The sequence below is a fragment of the Pantherophis guttatus genome, chromosome 5, assembly GCF_059756535.1.
Source record: "Pantherophis guttatus breed Tessera chromosome 5, ASM5975653v1, whole genome shotgun sequence".
Lineage (NCBI taxonomy): Eukaryota > Metazoa > Chordata > Lepidosauria > Squamata > Colubridae > Pantherophis > Pantherophis guttatus.
In genome coordinates this window covers 57,697,171-57,721,841 of record NC_142067.1, presented here as the reverse complement: position 1 = coordinate 57,721,841, position 24,671 = coordinate 57,697,171, and the positions used below count along the sequence as shown (strand labels likewise).

Below are 24,671 nucleotides of genomic sequence, written 5' to 3'. Positions count from 1 at the left end.
GGAAGGTGGGAGCTGCTTTGTCTTTAAAACATGCTTCTCCATTTCTCATCCAGGGAAACATAATATTCTGCCTTTTTAATATTTCCCAAAATATTTCATTCTTCTAGGAAAGGGGTGGGTGCTAACTTCTTACAATATGACAGTTCTCCACACCTTGACATCTTTTTTCTCATACACATCCAAACTATTTATCAACACTGTATCTGGACTACGGAAATCTAGACAATCATTAGTTAACCATTAGCTAAGAAACAGAAAACAAGCAATTCTTTGTTCTTGTCTAGTGGTTAGTTGACAAATAATCCTTTGGCAAAAAAACTGGACAGAGCAGTTGATTTATACAAGCGCTATATTCTTTTTTGTGTGACAGGTGGCAACTTTTCCTGCAATTTATGGTGTTGGATGAGATGGGAATTTCAACCAGGAAAACTGCCAAATATTTTACAGTGCCACACATACAGCTGGGCAGAATAGCGGCACAACTGAATTCCAGGCATATTGTGGGGATGCTATGATTGTGGTTAATATGATCCCCTCATCAAGGTGATTATTTTATGCTGTTTTGTGCAAACTCAGTCTGTAACGCTAAGATATAACATTGCAGAACAGTGATGAAAGCCAGTTGGTTAACTTTGGGTCAGTCATTCTCTCTCAGCCCACCACACCTCACAGGGTTGTTGTGGGAAAGTAGGAAAAGGAAATGTGTTAGATATTTTCGCCACCTTGAGTTATTTGTAAAATTCATAAAAGCAAGACACTAAACAAAGTTCTTTCTTGGTAGAGGATTACTATGTTGCCTTCAAAGTAAGCATTACTCTTTAGCTTCATTTGTGTGTGTGTGTTTGTGTGGATTAACCGTAAATTAAATATGCCCAATTAGAAAGGTCTATATTATCTTAAAGGATGGTGGTTTCAACAAACAAAAATCTTGTTATACATTGAGTATAATACGTTCTCACAGGGTTACACCGAGATATCACCTCTCCAAAATTAGGAGATCCCGGCCGAATCAAACAGGGAGACAACGAGCAAAGATTTATTTATCGGGTTACCAATTCGAACTTCCAACGCAAGAGACTGGCTTTTTAACCACCAAGATAACAATATAGAGCGGCAAAAAAGTCCTGGCGACTTTCGAGAGTTGTCCCGCCACAAGATGACTGTCACGTGGTGTGCAGCGAGTCTGAAAGGAGGGGGGGCGTTCTTTCTTGATCGTGTGTTGAGATGAAGCGCGGGAGCTTAGCCAGCCCGTCCTGTTCAGGAGGCGGACAGCAGGTAGCGTAAGGTGCTGGCTTTACTCGCCCGCGAGATTCTCGATCCTACGCTCGAAATTAGCTTTTCCCCCCTCAGTTAGGGGAAGACGGCAGGGGACAAGCGATGTTTCGTAATGTCCCCCCCTCCACCCCCGCCCCATCAGCCACAATTTGGTGGTGATAAAAATTGGCTCCTCGCCTCCAGAAACCGACTGTGAGGCGGTTTTTTCCCCTTTTCAATTTCAATGCATCCAGAGGCGGCATCCTACAGGAATATGGATATAGGGTGGCTGAATTTTCACTACGCTCAAGGGTGGTTATTGACAGCACCGTGCGTTCTGCGAATTTAGTGAGCCGATGGTAATCGTTGATTCCTGAGGTGCTTAAGGATTTTGTATTAAGTGATGTGTATTTTAAGGATATGGTCTTAAGCATGTTTGCTTAGAAATAAATTTTAAAAGGGAGCAAATAAAAATACCTAGTCTGGTATGTAAAATAACTTATTGCAGCATTTTAATACTAATAATAGACAGTAGTTTTCTGAAATATAACTAATGAACCAGATACATTCTTGTATATCTCAATTGTTTCACAATTTTCTACATTCCTCACATGGAAGATGAGCACTTAATGTGATTCTCAATCTTCTTGAAGTAGAAGGGGGAACAAGTTGCCTTGTATGAAAAATTAACTGCTTTTTCAGCATTGTATGCGGTATATGTTAATTTCTTATAAGATGAATGCTTTTTCCCAGCTAAAATAAACTCGTAGTGTAATTTCTCAATGTTCTTTTTCACTCACCTTCTATCTGTTCTTTTATAAACCACAATTTAATACTTCTGAAATATTTAAATCCAAACAATATATAAAAACTATGGTTTAATATGGTCCAAAATGTTAAAATAAAAAAGAGACCGTTTTTTTGTTAAAGACATTTGTTGAATAGCAGGGAGAAAAAAGGAGGAAATTGTTTTGTTCTGTTGCAGAAAACTGAGGTAGAAGTTGAATTTGTTAAGGTCAAAAAGAGAGCTTTGGAGAGATTGACAACTGAAGTAATGCAGTTGCATGACATTCTACCCAAGATATTGAATAGTGATATCTTAGAAAGCTTCCAGAAACTGGATGCCCTTGAAACAAGTAAGTTCTCTTATATTAACCACAATTAATTCATAGAATAGTATTGAAAATTCTGTGAAAACAAGATAATTGTTAATATTGTTTGGTTGTATCCTGCTTTCTGTTTTTTTAATATTCTGTATGCAAGACAGGAATATAGTAAAAATATTTAAATATAATACAAAAATTTGTAACTTACAAAAGGCCCTACTTTTTTTGTTCAAAAGAAATTAAGTTGCAAGAGTGAAGAATGTTAAGTAATATGAAATATTGGAATTACATTTTCCTTGCCTAATAATCTCCTACTTCATATCGAGTTGAAAAATGGACAAATTTGGAATGGAAAAAAGGCTGATACGAAGAGTATTAAACCATTCCTCCTCCTGCTTTTTTCCCTACCATATGATCTTTTTATGACAGAAACTAAAATTCTAACTTTACAACTTGTACTGCATTATGCTTTCCACTGGGAATTTGTGGAAGCAATACATGATACATAGCGATAAGCAGTTAAATTAAAGAGGAACTGTACAATTGCTTTTCCTTCCTTACACTTGATTATAACTGGTCTAGTTACTTCAGGCTCAGTACTATTGTTTTTCATATTCTTGCGATTTCTGAGCGAAAGAGAGGAGACATAATTGCTTGCTGCCTAACTGAGCTAAATATAATAGCAATAGCAATTGCACTAAGACTTATATATCACTTCATAGTGCTTTACAGCATTCTCTAAGAGGTATATATTTATATTTATCAACCTCAGAAGGAAGGAAGGCTGAGTAAACCTTGAGCCGTTCCTGGCAGTGGGCAGAATCAGCCTGCAATACTGCATTCTAACCACAGTGCCACCACGCCTCTGAATCCATGATGTTATGGATTCAGACTGATAACGGTCTAGAACAGGGTGTCAAACTCAAGGCCTGGGGCCCAAATCCAGCCCGCAGGGTGCTTAGAGCTGGCCCACTCGGCCGCCCTGAAAACAGCAAAGGACCAATCTGGGGTGCCTCTGCCAGCAAAAACGGAATTCCGTTTTCACTTGTGGAGGGTTGTAGGAGGACATCCTGACCAAAAATGGGGCCCGGGGGGGCTGTGCATGCCTCCCCCCGAGCTTGGTTTTTGCTGGCAGAGTGCTATCAAAATTAAAACTAAAAACAAAATGAGAAATGTTTCTCCTTTTGCATTTGAGCATGCAAGAAGGGACAGGAAGAGAAAGAAAGAGGAAAGACAAAGAAAAAGAAGAAAAGATGGGAAAAGAGCAAGGAAGGAAAAATAAGGAAATGTGAAGGAAGAAGAAAGAAAGAAGAGGGAAGGAAAAAGAAAAGGAAGGAAGGAAGGAGATTATAATGAGAGGGAGGGAGGGTCTGAGGGAAGTCCTGCCTTAGCACTTAGCCACCACAGGTGCTCCCAACACGAGTGATGTTGAGGTGGCCACGCCCACCCCGGTCACACACACCCCGGCCCCCCAAGGTTAAACACAACCCTGATGAGGCCCTCAATGAAATCAAGTTTGACACCCCTGGTTTAGAACATGAGCTGGTCTATAATTATCCTGTTCTCGCAGGACTTGTCAACATTATTTTTTTAAAAAAACTTTTTCTTTTCTTCCTCTTCCAATCACTCATCCAAGTGATTTGAAGATAATGAAATGTTGAAAGCTACAGAATCAGTGGTCTAGCTTCTATTTGTTTACCAAATGTATATACTTACAGAGTCCTGCTAAGGCATACTGAATAGATGACCTTATAGTCACTATTTGAAAATCTTTAAGAATGATCCATTAGTTTATCAGGTAGCCTGTTTCTCAGTCAAACAGCTTATACAAATTGAGTTCTTAATAAAGTTTAAGAAAAAGGTCTGTTTTTATAAGTTGACACCTATTAGTTTAAGTAGTACACACAAGAAAATAAAACTGCTTTGTCCTATATATGACTAGTCTTCAAATATTTGAAGATGTCTAACATATTATCTGATAGTTGCAGTTTAAGTGGTAGTATTTGAATGACTTGATTTGTTTTGCAATGTTTTGCTTGTGGTCCTCCATTTTTAGTTGTAGAAAAGAAAGGTAATGAACTGGAACAATTGAGAATGGATTGTGAACACTATAAAGCTCGCTTGGAAGCAGCCCAGGCAGACTGTGTGAGAGAAAGAAAGGTAAAGGAGGATTTCTATTCATTATCAAGTTTATATATTTAAAAAACTCTGTTAAATTTGCTGGGACTTATTAGAAATCATTATTATTTATTAAAATTACATCTTAGCTCTCCTACTGAAGCTTAATGTGCTTTTCCTTTTATCCGTAAAGGAAAAGGTTTGTGGTCTTGAGAATGACTGGCCCAAACCCAGCCAGTGAATTTTCATGGCTGATGATGGACTAGATCATAGATCTGCTTTGTCATAGACAATTGCTATACGCTGGATATTGGCAAATAAGGTTAAAAATTCAGTCTTAACTAGACTTTTACTTTGCAATTCTGTATTTGTTTTCCTGAGAATACTACCTTTTAGAAATCAGTGGAATATATATACCTTAATATACACAAACAGGCTAAAGTTATGTGAGACAATATGTGCTAATATTTTATTCCTAGGATTGCTTTTTTAATAAGGTGAAACATGCTTATTGTTGTAAGATTATCATGACAACCAAATAATCAAAGAATTTTTGTATGAGAGGACAAAAGTAACTGTACTAAATAAGTTCTCGAACTTGATATTTTTTCTAGCATGATTGTTCTATTCTCTCATAGAGAGTTTGTAGAATTAAGATGCAAATCCTATGTATATGTATATCTAGATAAGTCCAGCTGGACTCAAAGAGATGACATCTTCAGAATTTCACTGTTATGTTATTTCCACTTTCCACGAGATATTGCTGGCTATAGTTAAACAGTTTTCACCAATCTAATGTCTTTGCACATGTTGGTATACAACTTTCCTTATTTCCAGGTTGCATGGCCAATAAGAAAACTGTTTAAAATATCAGATGTTGTCAGATGTTCTTGCATACTTACCCTTTGCATGCGAATCAAATAGAAAGTTTTAAACAATTATTTAATGAATCAGCCAAAAATTCGTTGTGATATCAGATACAAGACTACCCATTTCTCTAGGAAGGTGTACACTGATGAGCAGAAAACATTTCTTTGGTTTAAGTCATTTATAGAAGACTGCATAAACTTGTTAACTTTTTCTGTTAACTCTTTGAAGTAGTGATGTATAAAACTGGAAAGAATTGCTGATGAACATATTGAAGTCTTCTCCATAAGTTAAGCAACATCAGACACAGTATAGGTATATACATTTGAAGTAATCACAAACAATATAATGCATTTCAGGTTTACATTGCCTTTCTTTAAAGATCATAAAAGATCAGAATTATAAGTCTTATTTTAGTCTATTGTCTTTGTTTTATTATTTTGTAACAAAACAAAATGTTGGGCAACACAAAAAAGTAGAAAAGAGCATTTAGTTCCTTCACCCATACCCCCTTTTTAGTTGAGAAAATTATATTTTCTGTTTTACATATAATACAATAAACTTGGTTACTATGGTCAGGTCTAACCTGCTTCTTATACTCTCTTTTTAACATCAAATATGAAGCATTTAAGTTTCTCAACGGCTATGCTTAAATAATTGTTATTTAAAATTTGCTAAGAGATTTTTTGCAATTTCTTGAGAAACATTAGAACTAACTGAATACTATAATTTGTACTACTGATCACCTCTTCATATTTTGATTATTTTCAGGAAAAATTAAATATTCGACAACAGCTGAACGATGCAAAGCATCAATTATTACAACAAGCTGAATATTGTACAGAAATGGGTGCTGCAGTATGCACATTACTATGGAGTGTTTCTAATAATGAAGAAGCAGTTAAAAATATTCTAGGAAGTGTAAGTTTAGCCACTTTGGGGATATTAAATCATTTAGTCACTTTTTGAAGATTATACCATTATCAGCCTTGTTAAAATCCTTTTTAAAAGAGCTTACTTTTTTTCTCAATCTAGTTGGAATTAACACACTACAGTCAAATGTGACATATTTGCTAAAGACTTTCTAGAGCCTACATTATGGTAAATTTGTTCCATTTGAGGTGAAATATTAGTCCAAACTAAGTCAACAAGATTGGTAGAATTTAAGCTGTCCCTTAATAATGTTAATGTAAATGTAGAAATTTAGAAGACATCTTTAGGAATTAAATTTGTGTTTTTGTATATAAGTTATCCGTTGAATACTCAGATGCAAAAGAAATAAGCAGAAATTGGATATGTTGTTAAGCAGATACAGATGGAACCATATTAAATAATAAATAACTAACAATATTAATGTTAACTACTTCTAAATGGTATCTAGAAAAAGTCTGTCTTTACCATCTTCAGGAATGCTTCTTTGAATGGGGCATATTAGCTTCTAAGGGAAGGCTATTCCATAAGCTTAGTGCTATAACAAAAATCTGGCCTGAAACTGCCACTCTTTCATTTTCATAAAAAGAGAATGGAAAGAAACAATAAACTTCTAAGACACAGACACAATTCTGTTTGGAGAAGATGATCATGCAGGTAGCTGGTTCCCAAACTATATAAGGCTTTATAAGTAAAACAGAATTTTGAACTGCACCCAGAAAATCATGGACAACCAATGCAAGGCCTACAGCATAGGTGTAATGTATTCCCAGTAACATCTGGTTGGTAGACTATCATAATTTGTATCAATTGTAGTTTCTGAGTAGTTCTCAAAAAGAGCTCTATGTAGAGTTCATTATAGTCTAGACATTTGGTGAAGTTATGAGTTACTGTTGCAAGATCCTCTAATTTCTGTTGAGCAGATGTACCAAGACTGGATAAAGATCCTATCAGTGGTGGGGCGACTTTGGTCTTTACAGTCCCTATCCTGTAAATATAGGATATTTACAGGATAGGGATATTTACCTAAATATAGGATATTTACCAGGGTCTAAAGGAGACTTTAGACCCTGGTATTTCATCAGCTTCTTATACTCCTTCTTGATGTTGTTGCTGCTGCTTAGCAATGCTACATCTATCACCATTGCTGTTGTCTGATACTTGTCTGCTATCATACTGTTTGATTAATTTGCCTGTTTGTCTTGAGCTGTAAGTCCTACGGGATCTTAGCCCTATTATTCTCCACAACCTTCTGTGGAATCTCCCATCTGGACTTGGGAGGGTCTATCCCATACACCAAGCATATGTTCCTATACACCAGGGGTCAGCAACCTGTGGCTCTGGAGCCACATGTGGCTCTTTCACCCCTCTGCTGCAGCTCCCTTTCACTCAAAATATGCGTCACAACCACCAATGTGCGACACCCGCCGGCACGTGATTTATTTAGCTTTTCAATCCTCGGTAGGCCAACCATGGATAAATCCAAGAAAAGAAAAGTTTCAGAAGAAAACAGAACGTTTAATTCAACTACATATGCTAGTTTTGTGGCCGCTCAAGAAATAGTCAGGCACGGGAAGGGTTTTGTGGCTCCTGGTGTTTTCTTTTCTGTGGGAAACGGGTCCAAATGGCTCTTTGAGTGTTTAAGGCTGCAGACCCCCTGCTGTGCACAATGCCAGCTACTCGGTTGTGCCATTCAGTGTATCCTCCTGCTTGCATCTTATTCCCTGCCACTATGTATTGGACTATTTCTGAGGTCTGCACTTTGGGTCCTGTCTAGCGTGGTAGACCCTGCTTCTATGGATCTGGTGCTTAGGGCCTGTACTTGTGCAGCTGTGCTCAGGGCTTTGATAACTCTTCAGGACCTGTCTTATCCTTTATTGGTACTTGAATTTTGTCTTCTTTGTGTGGTCATTGTTCTCTCTCTCTCTCTCCTTCTCTCCTTGATTAGTTTCCATCATTTCTTGTCTTGCTTTCTGCTGCTTTGGGAAATAAGTTCACCCTCTCCTCTTTGTGGCAGCCTCTCAAATATTGGAATACTGCTATTGTGTCCCCGCAATTCTTTTCTCTAGACTACCCAAACCCAAATCCTGCAACCGTTCATCATATGTTTCAGTCTGAAAACCATTCTTCATATGTTTTAGTCTTCTCCAGATTTATTAAAATATAGCTGCTGTTATCCCTAACAAACATGGTGAATGGTTGTTTTAACATTGTTTTTAAATCTTGAGATTGGACTGTTTTAAAGACTAATAATTTATCATAATACAAAGTAATTTGTGCTGTAGTAACTTAGACTGCTTATTGCAAGATTTGTTTTGCTAGCAACAAACTGTTACTTCTTTAAAATTTCTTACCCATTACATAAGTGATCAAATCTCAAAATGTGTCAATGAAGCCATCTCTAGTGCACACCGAAGTTTGTGTTGAATATAAATTATTTATGATATATGAACTGAAGAATTATGTTGGTTATTAGCTTTAAAATATTTATAAACACCAATTTTTTAGTTATGGAAAAATTATTTATCCTACTAGATTTGCTATGTTATATAATTAAAAAAACCTTTGTCCTAGGGTAGGAAATACCTTATAAAATGGATAATATGTAACTATATGTTTCCTTTTACATTTCATTGTTTGAAATGCTAATTTTTATAAACTTGTTGGCTTATTAAATAGTTATTTTACCCTGTGAAATTTCAGGCTCAAGCTGTAAAGTTTTTTAATATTGCTGGACAAACAATGGAGAGTTTTGTCCGCTCTTTAAATGAAGATAGCAAACATCAGGATATGGATTCTGATGAAAGTCAGTTTGTGTTAGGTTTGGCTGGAATTGTTACAAGTAAGTAACTTCTAATACTTTATAGAGTAATAAGAAATCACTTAAGTTGACTTACAACTTCAAATTTGTTTTTCAATTTAGCTTATTTTAGTATAACCATGTTATTTATGAAAACTGATCATACCATATTAATGTCTTTCTCCTTGAGAATATATTTAGTACTAATGCATCTTTACCAGGGGTGAAATGCTACTGGTTCGGACCGATTCTCCCAAACTGGTAGTAAAAAATGCTACCGGTTTGGGCAAACAGGTATTTCCGACAATCAGCTGGGCGACGATCAGCTGTGATGCATGATTTATATTACCTAGAATCCTTGGATTTCCTGCTTTCTAGCTAATCTAAATCGCGTGGCACAACGGATTCACCCCCCTTGCTGTTCTACTTACCTTTGTAGACTCAGAAGGCTTCAAAATGTTCCTTTTTTAGCGCTGCGCAGATGCGCCTCAGGTGCGCCTGCGCGTGCAAAGCACACGCTTGGTAAGCAGACTCACAGAACCGGTAGCAGACTTCAGAGGATTTCACTGCTGATCTTTACTTACTTTGTCCAGAACCATATTTGGCAAATAAAATATTTCTTTTTTCCCCTCTGGTAGAAAAGCTATAAGAGCTATATCTGCCTCAGATTATGCTATGCTGTATCTTCAAAATTTCTGATATTCAGTCAAAGTTTTCTCTTTGAAATAAGGAAACATAACCTGTTCATAGTTTATAGTTTATATAGTTTAACATTTCTTTCAAATTTTATTTCAGTGATTAATGCAGTATAAATAATATGTCAAAGAAATAATGACAGAGGACATATCCCAAATGTTCTAGGCAGTTACATGTACTATTAGTGAAATCAAAATATTTTTCCTGTACACTTTTAGAATTCTCCCCAAAATTACATGTGCTTATTTCTAAAGCAGTGTTGTTTTTAAAACTTGTAGTGATACATAGGGAGACAAAGACCATTTTGTTTCTGTGTCCTAACCAGGATTTCTATCTAGAAAACAACAGAGAATTTAGCAGCTGCTTAGAACAGATCCAGTTAAGATTAATTCTTAACAAAGTGAGTCACATTGTTATATGTCAGGTGAAATTCTAGACCAACAACAGTAAAAACTGTAAAACTGTAAAAGAATTGTATAAATATTTAGAAATACGTTTTTAAAATATACATAGGTATATTTTAAAAACATATTTCTAAATATTTGTACAATTCGTACAAATTACTGTCCCATCTCAATAAAAAAACAAACTAAAATACTTCAGATGTTCTGTAGCAGAACTATTTATTAGCTACATATTATTTCTCATGATTTGCTAGTGACGTGTTTGCGAACTGGGATTCATATGCATATTACAATTACTCTGGATTATTAATTTTTGTAGATGTCTTGTCCCATTACCTGGAGACTGTTAGGGATGGAGGAATAGACTCAGGTTCAGCTCTAAGAAGACTAAATGGCTGTGAGTGCTTCATATGGCATGGCATAGGGCAGGGGTGTCAAACCTGATTTCATTGAGGGACAGATCAGCATTGTGATTGTCCTCTGGAGGCCTGGGGGAAGGACGGCGTGGCCGTGGTGGTTGCAGCCAACTGGGTGTACCTGGGACGTGGCCAGCTTGACATTGCTCGCATGGGGCGCGCCTGTGGGGGCTGGGCAGGGTTGAGGAGGGAATGGAATCCAGGGGTCTCTGGCGGGTGGGTGGGAGGCTCATCCCGTCGGATGAGGTGAGGTGAGGCAGGGGGTGGGGCAGCTGCAGCTGGAAACACACGGCCCCCACACGGTCACCACCCTTTGTGCGTGGGGGCCAATGGTTTCTGGCAGGCTGCGGCCCCTCAGCTGGTGCACTCTGCGGCTCCAGAGCCCGCTGCCACCACCAGGCTGACCGTCCAAGCAGCAGGCAGAGGTGGGGATAGGCACGTGCTGCAGATCGCTGGACACGTTACTCTGTCCCACTGTCTGTTTTGTGGTTGGAGAGCAGGTTGCCGCTGGTCATCTCCTCGGCTGCCTCATGGGTCTTGCCCTTGGCATATGCATGGAGTGCATGGAGTGTGTTCCCCTTGCGTACCTGATGCACCTTGTGGACTACCGCCATCGCCACTCGGCAGAGCTCCCCAACCAGAAGGAGGTGAGGCAGCCAGCTAGAAAGGCCAAGTAGAAGTAGTAGAGCACGCCCAGGCCCAGCAGGCAAAAGATCGCCACCCCGAGCCGGGAAAGTTGGATTCTCATCAGTGCCATGGCCGCCCAGGCCCAGCAGAGATAGGGGTGCGATCCCAGCTGGGCTTGTGTGGCCATGGTGCCAATGGGGATCCTGCTTTCCCCACTTGCGATGGCCGCCTTTTGCCTACTGGGCCTGAGCGTGCTCTACCAGCTGGCATTCTAACTTGTCGCTTTGCGTCCTTCGTGCTGGTGGGCCTGGTGCTTTGAGCAGGAACAGCAACAGCCTAATAGACCAAGGTGCCGAGGTGTGTCAGGTGCGCAAGGGCTGATCTGCAGCCTAGTGACGGCCAGTCACCGGACTGCGGCCAGCCTTAGATCTGTGGTGCTACCTCGGCCCTGCTCCCTAGCCATGCGCTTAGGCGGCGAGCACACGAGGGCTGGCATCCTAGATGAAAGGGAAGCTCTCAGAATGCAGTTCCTAGGGATGCCAGGCCCCACTTGCTCGTTGCCTCCTGTGCGCACACCCAAGGGATGGGGCTGAGGCGGCGCCACAGATCTAAGGCTGGCTGCGGTACGGCCCAGATGGCTGCCACCAAATTGCAGATCAGTGCCTTGTTGGCTTGGACTGGGTGAGGCCTTGCAGGCTAGTAGTTCACTTTCTCGGGTGGCCCTGCAGGCCAGATCTTACCACCTTGCGGGCAGGATTTGGATTACGGGTCTTGAGTTTGACACCTTTTGCCTAGCTGTTTGAAGGACTTCCTGTCTCCCATAATGTCTGCCTATCTGCTTGTCCTGCATGCTTCGACATTGTCAGCATCTCATTGACTAAGCAGTGTCCTTCAATAGGACCCAGAAGCCAATTTTTTTTTGCCTTTGGAGCAGTTTCCCTCCATGGTGTGGATCTCTTGCCTACTGTCAAGCAATCTTTTGAAACCTTCCCTTCCTTCTCAGACAAAGAACATGATATAAATTTAACGAATAAAACCATAATTTGGATTAATTGTCTTTGAGTCCAACCTACCCAAGTGCACAAGGTGTTTGTGTGAAAAATTATAGGGGATGCAGCATTAAATGTCCACAGCATTAAACCACAAAGTTCCGCCTCTTTGGAATGTACAACATCTTTGGTGTTTCTTGACACATATAGAAAGAGGTGGAACTTGGGCTGTGATTTTATCAGTCTGATCCCTTTCCCTTCCATGTAGATATTAGTAAGAAAGTTGCTTTGTAGGTGAGAAGAGCAGCATATACATTTAATTAATTATTTAATAACTATCTACTGGAGGAAAGGTAGGATATAAATCTTCAGTAAATCTAAGTAATAATAATATAAATGAATGATTTGTGTGTGTGTGTTCAACAACTAATTAGCAGCCTTTTTGAAAGTTACTTTTTCAGTAGTGCTCTTAAATAAAAACACAATTTATTTAAAGTTTTTATGTTTTATTTTGTCTTTTCTTAGATGTTGCTGCTTTAGCAGTTGGTCGTGAATTCCTTGTTGGTTCAAATCAGGTACTGCTGGACACAATGATTCAGCTGCTGAAAGACATGAAGCCAGGATGTTGCACCAAACTGAAAGTGTATGATAATTGGTTATTTTTGAATTAAAGTGTTATTTTCAATATCTTATATTAATATTACATTAAATAACAATATTAATCTTATATTAAACAAATTTATCTTAATATGCCACTGCTAAAGTGTTCTGGAAGAACAGTTAAAAATGCATGCTGTAAATAGCAAATTCTCCAAAGAAAAGAAAGTACCAGTCAATCCAAAACCCTCAATCTAATCAACCCAATTAGGATAGCATTTTTTTTTTTATCAAGCTGAAATAAAAATGGAATAATACTAAACCTATCCACACATAAATTGGGACTTCTAAGTTGTTTCTTTTTGAAAAGACAACTCTGTGCAAACTTGTAAGCCATCTTCAAAACTCTAGGAAGTTCCAGAAATATTGTTCTTAGTGTAAAGATTATCAGATATAAGGGGTGGACTGATAAAGCAACAAGTTCCAGCTCATGAATACTGTTACTAACGCATATATTAACAAAAGGTTTCTACAATAAATTATTTGATATAACTTAGCCTGGAAAAAATTTCCTTAGTTTTTAATTACAAATAATTTATTTAATTTTCATTTGCTAGTTAACAAAATTACACTATGCAGATTTTAGTGTCTTATGTTATTCTAAAGGATGGACAGCAGAGGGTGTTATAGGCTTAATTCTAAATTAAGATTTTCAGAGATTGTGGATCATAGAACTATATTTTTGTGGCTAAGAGACTATATATAAAAAAGTGATACCTAATGAAAATGCTTAAGCAAGTATAAATATAACATTGTGATGTAAAAGTTGCTAGAGTAGTGATAATAGGACGAAGTTCTAAAGAATTAAGCATTTCCTAGGCTAATGTTCTAAATCAGGAGTGTCAAACTCAAGGTCTGCATGCTGGATCTGATGTGGTTGGATCCGGCCCATGGGGCTGTCCTGGTCTACCCAATGCAAAAAGGAAAGATCAGGCCAGCATGGCTTCGGTCCGGTCTACCCAGTGCGAAGAGGAAAGATCAAGCCAGTGTAGCTTCGGCCTGGTCTACCCAGCGCGAAAAGGAAAGATCAAGCCAATGTATCTTCGGCCCAGTCTACCCAGTGTGAAGAGGAAACATGCCAGCAGTTTGGGGAGTGGTTTCAAGGTGGCCACGTCCACCTGGTTGCCCACCTGGCCCCCAGAGGTCAACCACAGTCCTGATGCGGCCCTCAATGAAATTGAGTTTGACACCCCTATTCTAAATAGTGAGCTTTGCTCTTTGTACAACTCTTTAACTTCCGTATTTTAACATTTCCTCATTGCTCAGCTTTATCAATTGCCTAAAAAAATAACAGCTGAAAAACACAAGCACAGACATGCTTTTCTATAACTCTTTTTAATCTGGTGTCCTGTGTCTGCTGATAAACAGATAGTAAAAATGTATTGCAAAGTGTTAATCCTTTCTGTTATATGAAATTCAGTATGATTTTTCTTTGTTTAATGATTTAGTAGAGCAGCTGTTCATATTTTCTCTGGGAAAGCAAGAAGATCTTTGAATTAGTATATGGCCTTCTCTGGAAGTTGATAAATAGAAACAAACTGGAACATTTTTCTTATTGTTCCCCTCATTTCTGTTCTTCATTGGAGAAAATATTTATTCTTTTCTATATTTTTCTCCAAGCTGTTTTAGAATGTGTTTTATCCTTTATGGCCATGGATAAGAGCTTATTTGACCTTACCCTGAAGAAAGAAGAAGGGCATATACCATCACATCTGAGCCTGCTATCTAGGCAAAATCTACCAGAAACATATATATGTTCAGATGCTGTTCTATCAAATACTGAAAGACTATCAAGAAGGGGAATGAGATGGCTGTCACATCAACATTTGAGGAGATTTTACTTGAAGTTCAACTTCCTAATTACACCAAGATTGCTCTCAGTTTAAAAGCTGAATTACAAATATGATTTAGTATTGAGGAGAGTATGAATGGTGAAACAAAGTAGCAGATACTGACAGGCAAAAAAAGCTTTATTGTCCCCAATGTTGCTATGTATGATCTTCAGCAGACAGACAGGCTTGGCTTCTCTTTTCAATAAGAACTCTAGCCCTGTGATAGTTATTGTAGTTTTTTTCCCTAAGAAGTTTCTATAAATCAAGCTCTTAATTTTCTGCTTTATTATGATGATATATTGAAAAAATGGTTGCGGGTACAATGCAGTTGTAATTTCAGATGTGTTTCTTATTCAAAGTGGTCTAGCATTTTTACTCCCTCATAAAATTCTATAATCTACTTGATGGCTGACACTCATAGGGCAATACTTTTTCAATCTAGATATTTCCAATGGGTTAACTTACAGAATGTGTCCAAAATCCAGAATCCATGATTCCAATAGAATTGAAATTTGGCAAATTTTATAAAACATTTTGTGACATAATACAAAATGTCATTAAACATTTCCTGTGGTCCACTCTGGATATTTGATTGGATACAGTTCAACTGCATATTTTCAAGGCAGCTACATCTCTGAATATCTCCCTGAATTTTAAAGAAGTTTTCAAGCATATTAGAAGTTCTGCCTTTGTTGAAGGCATTGAGAAATCTGCTAAGGAAATATCTCTGAAGTAATGACCCAAGGACTCATCGGTTGTCTAGTTTGATCGAAATTCTTCTGAGTTCATTAAAAAAAAATTCTTAAAAAGATTGAAACGTAGGAGAAAATATAAAGCAAATTAAGACCCATAAGTGGTATATTATTAAGTAACAAGAAATTATTACAATCTTTATGTTGGCATTCAATCTATATTTTCCTAGGAAAAAATATTGCAATAGAAATAACTTTCAATTGATCAAATAGAAGTTTAAAGATATGTTTGAGGGTTAGCAAATCTGCAAGTTTGTGTAAGAATTCATTGTGAAATAGACTTCTGTTAGGCTTTTTGAAACTTGCTGAATTCAGAACAATATTTGCACACTGTATATTTTGAGAGTGCTGTGTAAACAGCAACAAGTAGTTTGACAAGAGTTATCAAATCAAATGCAAAAATAATGGCAGATTACTTCTTGTAATTTACGATAAATAAATAAAATAAATAAAAAACTTTACTCCCTGAAAAGTAAATAATAAAAGATGTAATGCACAGTCATATATTCTAGATCTGTTTGCTGCTAACAAACATTTTTTCATTGCATTTATGAAAAATCAAATGTGTTAACAAAACACACCCAGAAAAACACCAAACCCATAAATTTTCCAGTCTATGTGCAAAGTTCTATTATAATTGGAAGAATAGTCACCAAGATCTGGAGAAAGACTTTTTTGCAGTTGACTTTGCTGAGATAGGGAACTAGATGTCTCTGTGAACTTCCATTTTGCGGCCATCAAATTATAGACACCTATACTTTCTTAAACCCACAGAGAAGCAAATTCAGATAAATCTTGCAGCTTCGAGTGGCATCTTTCTAACTTCATATCGGGGAATTCAGATGATAGGTAATTATGGTAAGAAAACAGCATATAAGGGAACTTTTTGCACAATGTTATTCCACAAGGTGACTTTATGAGCACTTCTATATGTAGAAATTACAGAGGCGTATTACTTGAGGATTCAAAATGAAATCTAGCCTGGAGGCATGGAGCAGAGCCTCCAGGCACTGTGGTGTTTGTTATAACCCATGAAGGAAGAAGAAACAAAACATTTAGAACCATTATTATCTCCTTTCTGTAGTGAGGAGAAGAAGGCATGAGAATTACAAAGCTCTCAAAAGAACCCATTCCTTTTCTTTCTTTTTTTTTACAAGTACCTGCAGTACCTCCAGGTTTAGATAATGTGCTCCACCTCTTTACTGTTGTTCTCTATTTTTATTCATAAACATACCATGCAGGTCATGATAAATCCTTCCATGGTCCCATAGCAGCAGTGCCCAGAGTGATTTGTCTGTTCTTCTATGAGTTTGCTGATTTACAAGCAGATTACTGCATTGTTGCATGGCATATACGGTAGTTACTTCAGATGAAGATATATTAACATTGATGCTCTACCATGTTAAACTGTCAAGTTAATATCTAAGCATAAAAACTATTGGATGTGATTGGTTGACAACAACACTTCTATCTATGACTTTGCCATATATGCCTTTTCTTTATTGAAAGGCAGTCAGTTATAGTTCCACTTAGGCACAAAGCCAGCTGGGTGACTGGGCTGAGCCTTGGGAAGAAGGCAGTAGCAAACCAATTCCCAAAAAACTTACCAAGAAAACTGCAGAAACTTGTCCTCCAGGCAAGAATGACTTGAAGGGGCACTCGCCCATTATTTTGTATCTTTAGCTGGTCTGGGTAGAGGAGTACTTACGGGAAAGAGGCAGACTTTTCAGATTCAGAGCTATTGGTTCTTCCAGTACCTATTCGGTCAGTACACTGCGCATTGAAGTAGTAGTCCTCTTAAACTACACAAGTATGAGATATGCTGCTTCTATGGCGAAGTAAAGGGAGGTGATATGGAAAGGATGTGGAATATGGGCAGTGAAATGTGATGGGATTTTACTTCAGAGATTGAATTATTACAATAATTAGAAGAAAAGAAGATAATTAACCAGATGTGTTGTAAGGAAATAAAGAGGTTTCAAATAATTCGGGTATTTCTGTAAGGAAGTCTTTTTTTAACTGTTTCTGATGTGAATCTGAATGTTTTGAATCTACTCCTTCATATAGGCATACTGATCTATAAGTTAGAGAGGTTAGACTGTCAATGTGTATCTGTTACTGCTGTTGTTTGTAAAGGCCCCTTTTTATTTTTTTATTTTTGGAGGGGTTTAAAAACCATTTCTCACTTTACAGGTTTGTAATGTTTATTCAGAGTAACTTCATACTCATTGAAGCACTCTTTCAAGATGAATAACTCCCTTGTGGTCATGTGATTGCACTTTGGGTGCTTAGCAACTGGTCCACATTTATAGCAGTTTGCAGCATCCTGTGATCACATGACCACAATTTACAACATTTTTTACTGGAAACTAATGTTTACTTCTGGATTCTGGCAAAAAACACCCATTGCAGACAATGGAACCATTTAGCAACTATGGCACTAACTTAATAATTGCCGCATTCGCTTTAAATCTGTGGCGTTCATGTAACAACCACTGCATAAAAGGTTGTAAAATCATGTTGGTCATGTGGGTATCTCAACTTATGATCCTCATGACATACCACGGAGATTCTGGGCTCCATTATAGTCATAGTCAAGGACTATTGTATTTGATCCTTCAAACTAATCTTAAGTAAAAAAAATCAAAGGACTGGAGCTTTCAAAATGAGCCATGTGATGACATGTTGTCTTATTTTTCTTTAAAATGTTGTCAGAAAAGCCTCTCCCATGTGAGTCTGCTCTTCTATAAAAGTTGAATCACGTGGAAGACTATGATGCATCTGTGTTATCTAGGATGAAAGGAGGTAGGAGTAAAACTGATTATTTCTTCTGATGAAAGAAGCTTCTTTGGAATACCATTCTGTTTCCTGCCTTTAAGGGGGAATAAGATTTTAGCTAGCTCCTGATCAAACAGGTACTAATACAAAGTACATTGTATTAGTAATGAACAATAGCTCTGTCTTTCATTCTTCCATAGATACACATTCCCCTGATGAAGTTATTCAGGTAAAGAGTCAGCTTGGACAGCAGTTCCATGAGAAGCAAGCTACTTAGGCATAAAAAAATTAATATTTTTTCTCCTCCCTCCCCTCTGGCTCCAGATATTTTGAGCAATAATACCTTCATTCCTGATTATGGTGGTTAGTATCAGCATTTTAAATGAGAGGAAAATTTATATTTCTCCCTATCTGTGATCATAGTGTCTAACTCCAATGCAATAGTTAGATAGGAAAACAATTTCCATTTCATGAATATGGCTGTTACTCACCGCTTGTAGTATGACTGCTTGGTATCTGGTATCTTGGTATCTGGTATTTATTTCTTTTTAAATGGCATATATTCTTCTCACCATGGTATGTTTCTGCCATAAAATGTACAGTATTTGCTTGATAGCATTTCTTAGATTTCTTTTGATTAATTTTTGGGAGAATTGAGCATGAAGATGTCAGTGTCAGAAAACAATTCTGTGGTCCCTCTTTCAGTACCATTTGTTTCTGCTGAGATAGGAGAAATTAGAAATGAGTCTCTCAGTTCATCAGTTTCTAAATAGGTAATTGATAGCGCTATTTCAATATAAAGTATCCAGCAATAACAAGACAAATTACTTTCTTCCAAACTGAGAAAATTCTATAGTTATTTTAAAAGGTATCCTAAAAGGATCTGATAGTTAAAAAGTACTTCTCCTGCAGCAGTTGATTTATTTGTTAAGAAATTTTGCACACAACAAAGGTTTAAGTTGTACAAATACATCCAGTTTGTGGTGGTACAATTTTTATGAAACTCTTAGGGTTGCTGACAATAACAGACAAGATGCACTGTGACTTGTATTCTGGCCATGACATGTTTATCCTGTATTAACCTTACAAAACAGCTCTTTGAAAATATTTCTCCAGTTCTAATTTGATTTGTTATAGAGGAATTGACTTTTCAAGACCATCGTTTATTCTCAATTCTTGAGTGGAGTTTTAAGAAATCATCTGTTAATTATACTTAAAAATACTTACAGCTGATTGAAACAATAATTCAACTGGAAACTTTCTTTAAAAATACACATATATTTATATGGATGTCACTTTTTCTTTCTCATGATACTTTCTATAATATGATTCGTGTTGTACAGTCTAAAGATTAAGTTTTAGTTTTACTCATATGCAAATATAATTAGTTAAATTGGTTTTAAGCCCTTATACTTAATTTCATTTATCAGGATGCCCTGACATTTAAAACAAATCTAGCACATTTTTCTTTAAATGCAGTTTACTCAAGGATTTACTTGTATGTATGTGTATATATGCTACTACAGTATCTTGAAGATCATCAAATCAAAAGGTACAATATAAACTTTGCCCAAAAAATACATCTATGCATCTCAGTCACTTTTTAAACTTTTATTGCAGGCTGATGCTGATGTCCTTATATAATATTAGTATCAACATGAAAGGTGTGAAGTACATCAGTGAAAATGCAGGATTCTTCCCGTTAATCTGGTGGCTCCTGAATGGTAAGATTTTTATAAATACAATAAAAATAGTTTTTATTGTACAATATTTAATCTGCAATAAATAGAAGTTTAAAATGCTCAATAGCATTACTCTTTTAAAATTGCTCCTTTAGATTTATTCGAACAATATTTTATATACCTAAAATGTTGCCAAGAAATTGTGTATTTTAGGATCAGTGTAAAAGATAGGAGGTTTATATAAGGGGACAAGAAAGAGAAAGGCAACAGGATGAGCTCTCTGTATGAGGAAAAACATATCAGAGTTGTAATTAGCATGTGATACAGAGAACAACCAAGGTTTAAATTCTGATGTGTAATGATGAATGATGTTAATAATAATATAATGTATTAGTATTTTTATTATATTTATGGTTACTGCCCTTTCAAATATTCACAGATACATTATCTTGTAATCCTTGTAATAGGCTTTTATTTTTACTGAATAATTTTCAGTGTTGCCATTTTTAATATTGCACATGGAATGAATGAAGCTAAGAAAGCACATAGTTGCATCAGTGAGTTGAAGCAGAAGCAACATTGAAATTAGAGGGCTGATTTGCAACTGAATGTCTTTACTATTATGCTCATTGGCTCCCCAGTATGCATTATTTCTGATTTAAAATCACAATATTGTTCATGCTTATTTAGCTATGTGATTATTTTCATTGGAATATATTTTCAAATAAATGTACATAGGAATGGAGGTTGCAATCCTAAGCAGAAAAGATCACTGAACACAGTACTATATGATTTATTTTTAAATAAACATTCATAGGACTGCACTATATATATAATACTGCTGTAGAGCCCTGACATTGAAATTTTAGTTTGTTATTTGATTTCAATTGCTGCCCATCTCAACTAGTGACGACTTAGATACTTTCAATATTGGTTCATCTCTTTAGCTCCCTCTGCTTGTCAAAGAATAAATATTTTTCTTAAAAGACTTTTTTTAGATCAGCTGGTATCTCCTGGCCCTTAAAAATTGGAAAGATTTCAGCCTCCCAAAACAAACAATCCAGAATTGCAAATTGTAACTCCCAATGTCAAATACAAATCCATGAAAACGATAAAAATAAAATAAGAATTTTTTAAAATCCTTGTTTGTCCATCAAAATTAGAAAGGAAAAAGTACTCCACACTTCCTTATTTTAGTTCGCCTCCAGTAATCCTCCTCCTTGTTTAACAATAACAATGTCCCAGGGGTGAAATTCACTTACTTTCCCTACTGGTTCGCAAATGCGCGCATGCTGTTGTCTGCATATGCCCAAAGCCTTCTGCACATGCACAGAGGCTTAAAATTGTCGCAAAAAAGCGATGTCATGATGTCCGCGCAGGTGGGTGGAGCCTCCCGCAGCCTCCGCTACCAGAACAACCAGACAGAAGAACAGTTTTTTTCTGAACGCCATCACTCTGCTAAACAAATAATTCCCTCAACACTGTCAAACTAGCTACTAAGTCTGCACTACTATTAAATCTTCTCATCGTTCCCATCACCCATCTCCTTCCACTTATGACTGTATGACTGTAACTTTGTTGCTTGTATCCTTACAATTTATATTGATATTGTTTCCTGATTGCTTATTTGTACCCTATGACTATCATTAAGTGTAATACCTTATGATTCTTGATGAACATATCTTTTTTTTTATATACTGAGAGCATATGCACCAAGACAAATTCCTTGTGCGTCCAATCACACTTGGCCAATAAAAAATTCCATTCTATTCTATTCTATAAGTGCCATTTCAGAGAGTAGTTCATCTGGGAATATAGTGCCATGACACGTGATTACAATCTCATTTTGCCTATCAGTTGCACTTGTTAATATTTAAAAGCTAGTTACATCAAATTTTACTGGACATTTTATAATTCTGATAAATACCTTAAATATCTTATATAGGAAATTTTGAAGTAGGAGTATACTGTATAAACATTTTCTTTAAATTATTTAACATTAATTCAGAGTAGAATATGATACCTGCAAATGTGGTCCCAGAGTTGCAAATACTAGATATATAAAAAAAAAATCCAGGATCTTTTTGTTTTGTTTTTTCCCCTTTTGTCTGATGTAGGGAGTCCTAACCAGCCTTTTTAAAATTGTCTCTCCATGCATCACAGAATAAGAGAAAAAGGAACCTAGACATGCTGATTGTCTTTACCCTTATTGTAATTGCATCTATTGGCACAATCAGAATTCCCAGTTGTCTGGAATAGTGTTCCAATTTAGGATTTTTACCAAACATATTGAGCCAGAGAGCATTTTAACATCGAGTTCAGGGTCAGTGAATATTAAAGGCAGCACTGCTATCTCTGTGCTTTGTGGATTTAATGTAAAGAAGATTGGTAAATAGGCAGCTGAAAAATTAGTTTTAGAAGGATTTCACTGGAATAATTTAGAACTTTGCTTCTTTAAATTATAACAATGGTAATTATTTATTATTGCCATTTATTGTATTTATATGGTGACCATTCTTTAAAGCCACATAACTATACTATTTTCTTTTTTTCTTCTAGATCCAGATCCAGAAGTATGTTTTCATGTATTACGACTTCTCCAGTCCATGATTATGGAGCCAGAGATATTAACTAAGTCAGCTCTCGAAATACGTGACTCCCTACCACTTCCACGAATCCTTTTGCTATCAAAGAGCTGTAATAAAGATCTACAAATTCTGGCCCAAGAACTGCTTGAGGACCTCAGAGTATTAGAAGGTGAAATGTAAGACTCTTTCTGAGGATATCATTAATTTTTTTCAAGCATACTTTTAAGTTATGTAATAATTTGTAAAATATTATACCTGCTTTCTAATACATTTAGTCATTGTAATTAAATAGTTTATATGCTTGGCATTCCTGCACAGGAATCCCAACCATAAATAGCACCTCAGAATTTATAGTCTTGTGATGTATCAAATCTCTTAGAAATACTGAGTTTAATATCTGCAATATTTGTAAGGAATGGGTAGACTTACTAATAACCTTCCCTTAATTAGAATCTTACCTGATAGCTAAGGGATATAGTTCAGAATTTATATTTTCCATATCATAACTTGTTAAGGTAAAATCAAGTACCTTTGGTCTATTTTATTCTTCATTCGACTTCCTCTTATTTTAGTAACAGTGAGAATAGTCTTTAAATTTTGAGTTTTAACATCAAAAATGACCTTAGCTTAAAAATCTAGTAAAGGATGCGAGACTTCTTTTTTTGTAAATATTTATATCAAAACTATGTAAGTTAAATTATCAACAGAATTGTCTGGGTGAAAGGTTGCTGGGCAGAAGACTGTCTGTTCCACACACCCCCACCCTGGTTTCCTCACACTATATAAGCTTACTGCATTGGAAAGGGACAAAAGAACATTGCCATTAGAAAAGCCTCCTCCTTTCCTGGTACTCTCCTAGGATTTTTAGAAAGATTAGCTATGGAGTAGCATAAGTTGTAAAGCTTTTTTCCATTGCTGGCTGTAGACTTTCATTTCATTCTGTACCTTCCAAAGTTGAACTTACCAGCATAGTGGGTGACTCCTGCAAATTGCCTCTTATATTGTTCTAGGGACAGGGAGAGAATGTAAGTGGAGACAACCAACAAAAGGTCACAGCTCATTTTGCCCTAGCACCTCACCCATAGTGGTCTAGGCACAAGCATTCTCTTTGATTATTAGCCTGGCTGATTCAGTTTGGTACTATCATATTTCTTGCTCTTCAATGCTTCTGTGCCACATTCCTCCTACTTCCAGGGTCAGTCAGGGAAACTGAAAAGATAGCTACTTTTTATTCTGTATCTATGATTTTGTATAGTGCTAACTAATTTAAAAAGAGACACTAGCATCCTCCTTTGGGCTTTAAGTAACTAGGACAATTTGCTAGGCCTGGTTGTTGTATGGTAATAAATAATTCATGGACATACAGTACAAATATATTAGTAACAATTTTTCAATAGTTACTTATTAAGAATATAAGAATTTCTGACTGTACCTTGCTAAAATGAAAAAGGATCACTTATTTTGTCTCCTTAAGATTAAGAGAGTCTTTCATGTTGTTTTTAAATTGTCTAAAATGTTGCAGTGTAACTTTCTGTAAGAAAATTGAAAATTTTCAATCTGAAGTGGGGGCATTTTTATTGATAAGTTTCCATGTCTTCCCCTCATAATTGTCTTTGCACTGAGAATACCCATCTTCTGAAGTTATAAGCTATTTATATTAGAATGATGTAAAAGTATTGCCCTCTTTTAATTTTCATAATTTAGAATTCAAAACATGCCAATATTGTATAATGGCTGAACATGAAAAAGCTGAAAACTGTAAATTTTGTTGGAAATAAAATAAATAACTTGGCTAACTAGTTCTGCACTTCTCTGGGTTCTCTTTTGAGCAAAGGTCCACTTTTATTGTGGTTAGGAAACATCCAGAATGAGTAAGAGCAAAACATAGATTTTGATATTTCTGCTTTATGTTTTTTCCCCCCAAGCTCTTGCCTTGTTACATTTAAGAAATATAACTGAAAAGACATGTCCTAAGAATTTAATTTATTTACAAAAGTTCTACTTTGGCTTTAATTGTTTGTTTTTATGAATTCCAATTTTCTTCTGAGATGGATTTTGACTTTTGAAATTCAGAAATTATGAAAAATACAAATGTAGTGAAGATGCAGTTGCATTGTGAAAATAATATTGAATTATTGTGTCTTTTTTGAAAGAAGTAATATGCATACTTATTAT

At 36.4% G+C, this 24,671-nt stretch overlaps 1 protein-coding gene across 4 annotated transcripts; it reads left to right on the top strand.

Moving 5' to 3' along the window:
* The first annotated feature begins 370 nt into the window (after positions 1-370).
* On the top strand, positions 371-24,295 carry HSF2BP (heat shock transcription factor 2 binding protein). Of its 4 annotated transcripts, none has more exons than XM_087895200.1 (8): positions 371-543; positions 2,240-2,390; positions 4,417-4,520; positions 6,117-6,266; positions 8,979-9,117; positions 12,733-12,850; positions 19,847-19,950; positions 22,468-24,295. In XM_087895200.1, exons 2-8 carry the CDS (start codon positions 2,309-2,311, stop codon positions 22,674-22,676), a joined length of 906 nt encoding a protein of 301 aa, XP_087751326.1. In that variant the 5' UTR covers positions 371-543; positions 2,240-2,308; the 3' UTR covers positions 22,677-24,295. The 4 variants fall into 4 exon arrangements, with proteins under 4 accessions (XP_087751326.1, XP_034279800.1, XP_087751324.1 ...); XM_034423909.3 differs by lacking the exon at positions 371-543 and adding an exon at positions 1,126-1,275; XM_087895198.1 differs by lacking the exon at positions 371-543 and adding an exon at positions 1,152-1,275 and having other exon boundaries at positions 4,423-4,520.
* Positions 24,296-24,671: the final 376 nt, after the last annotated feature.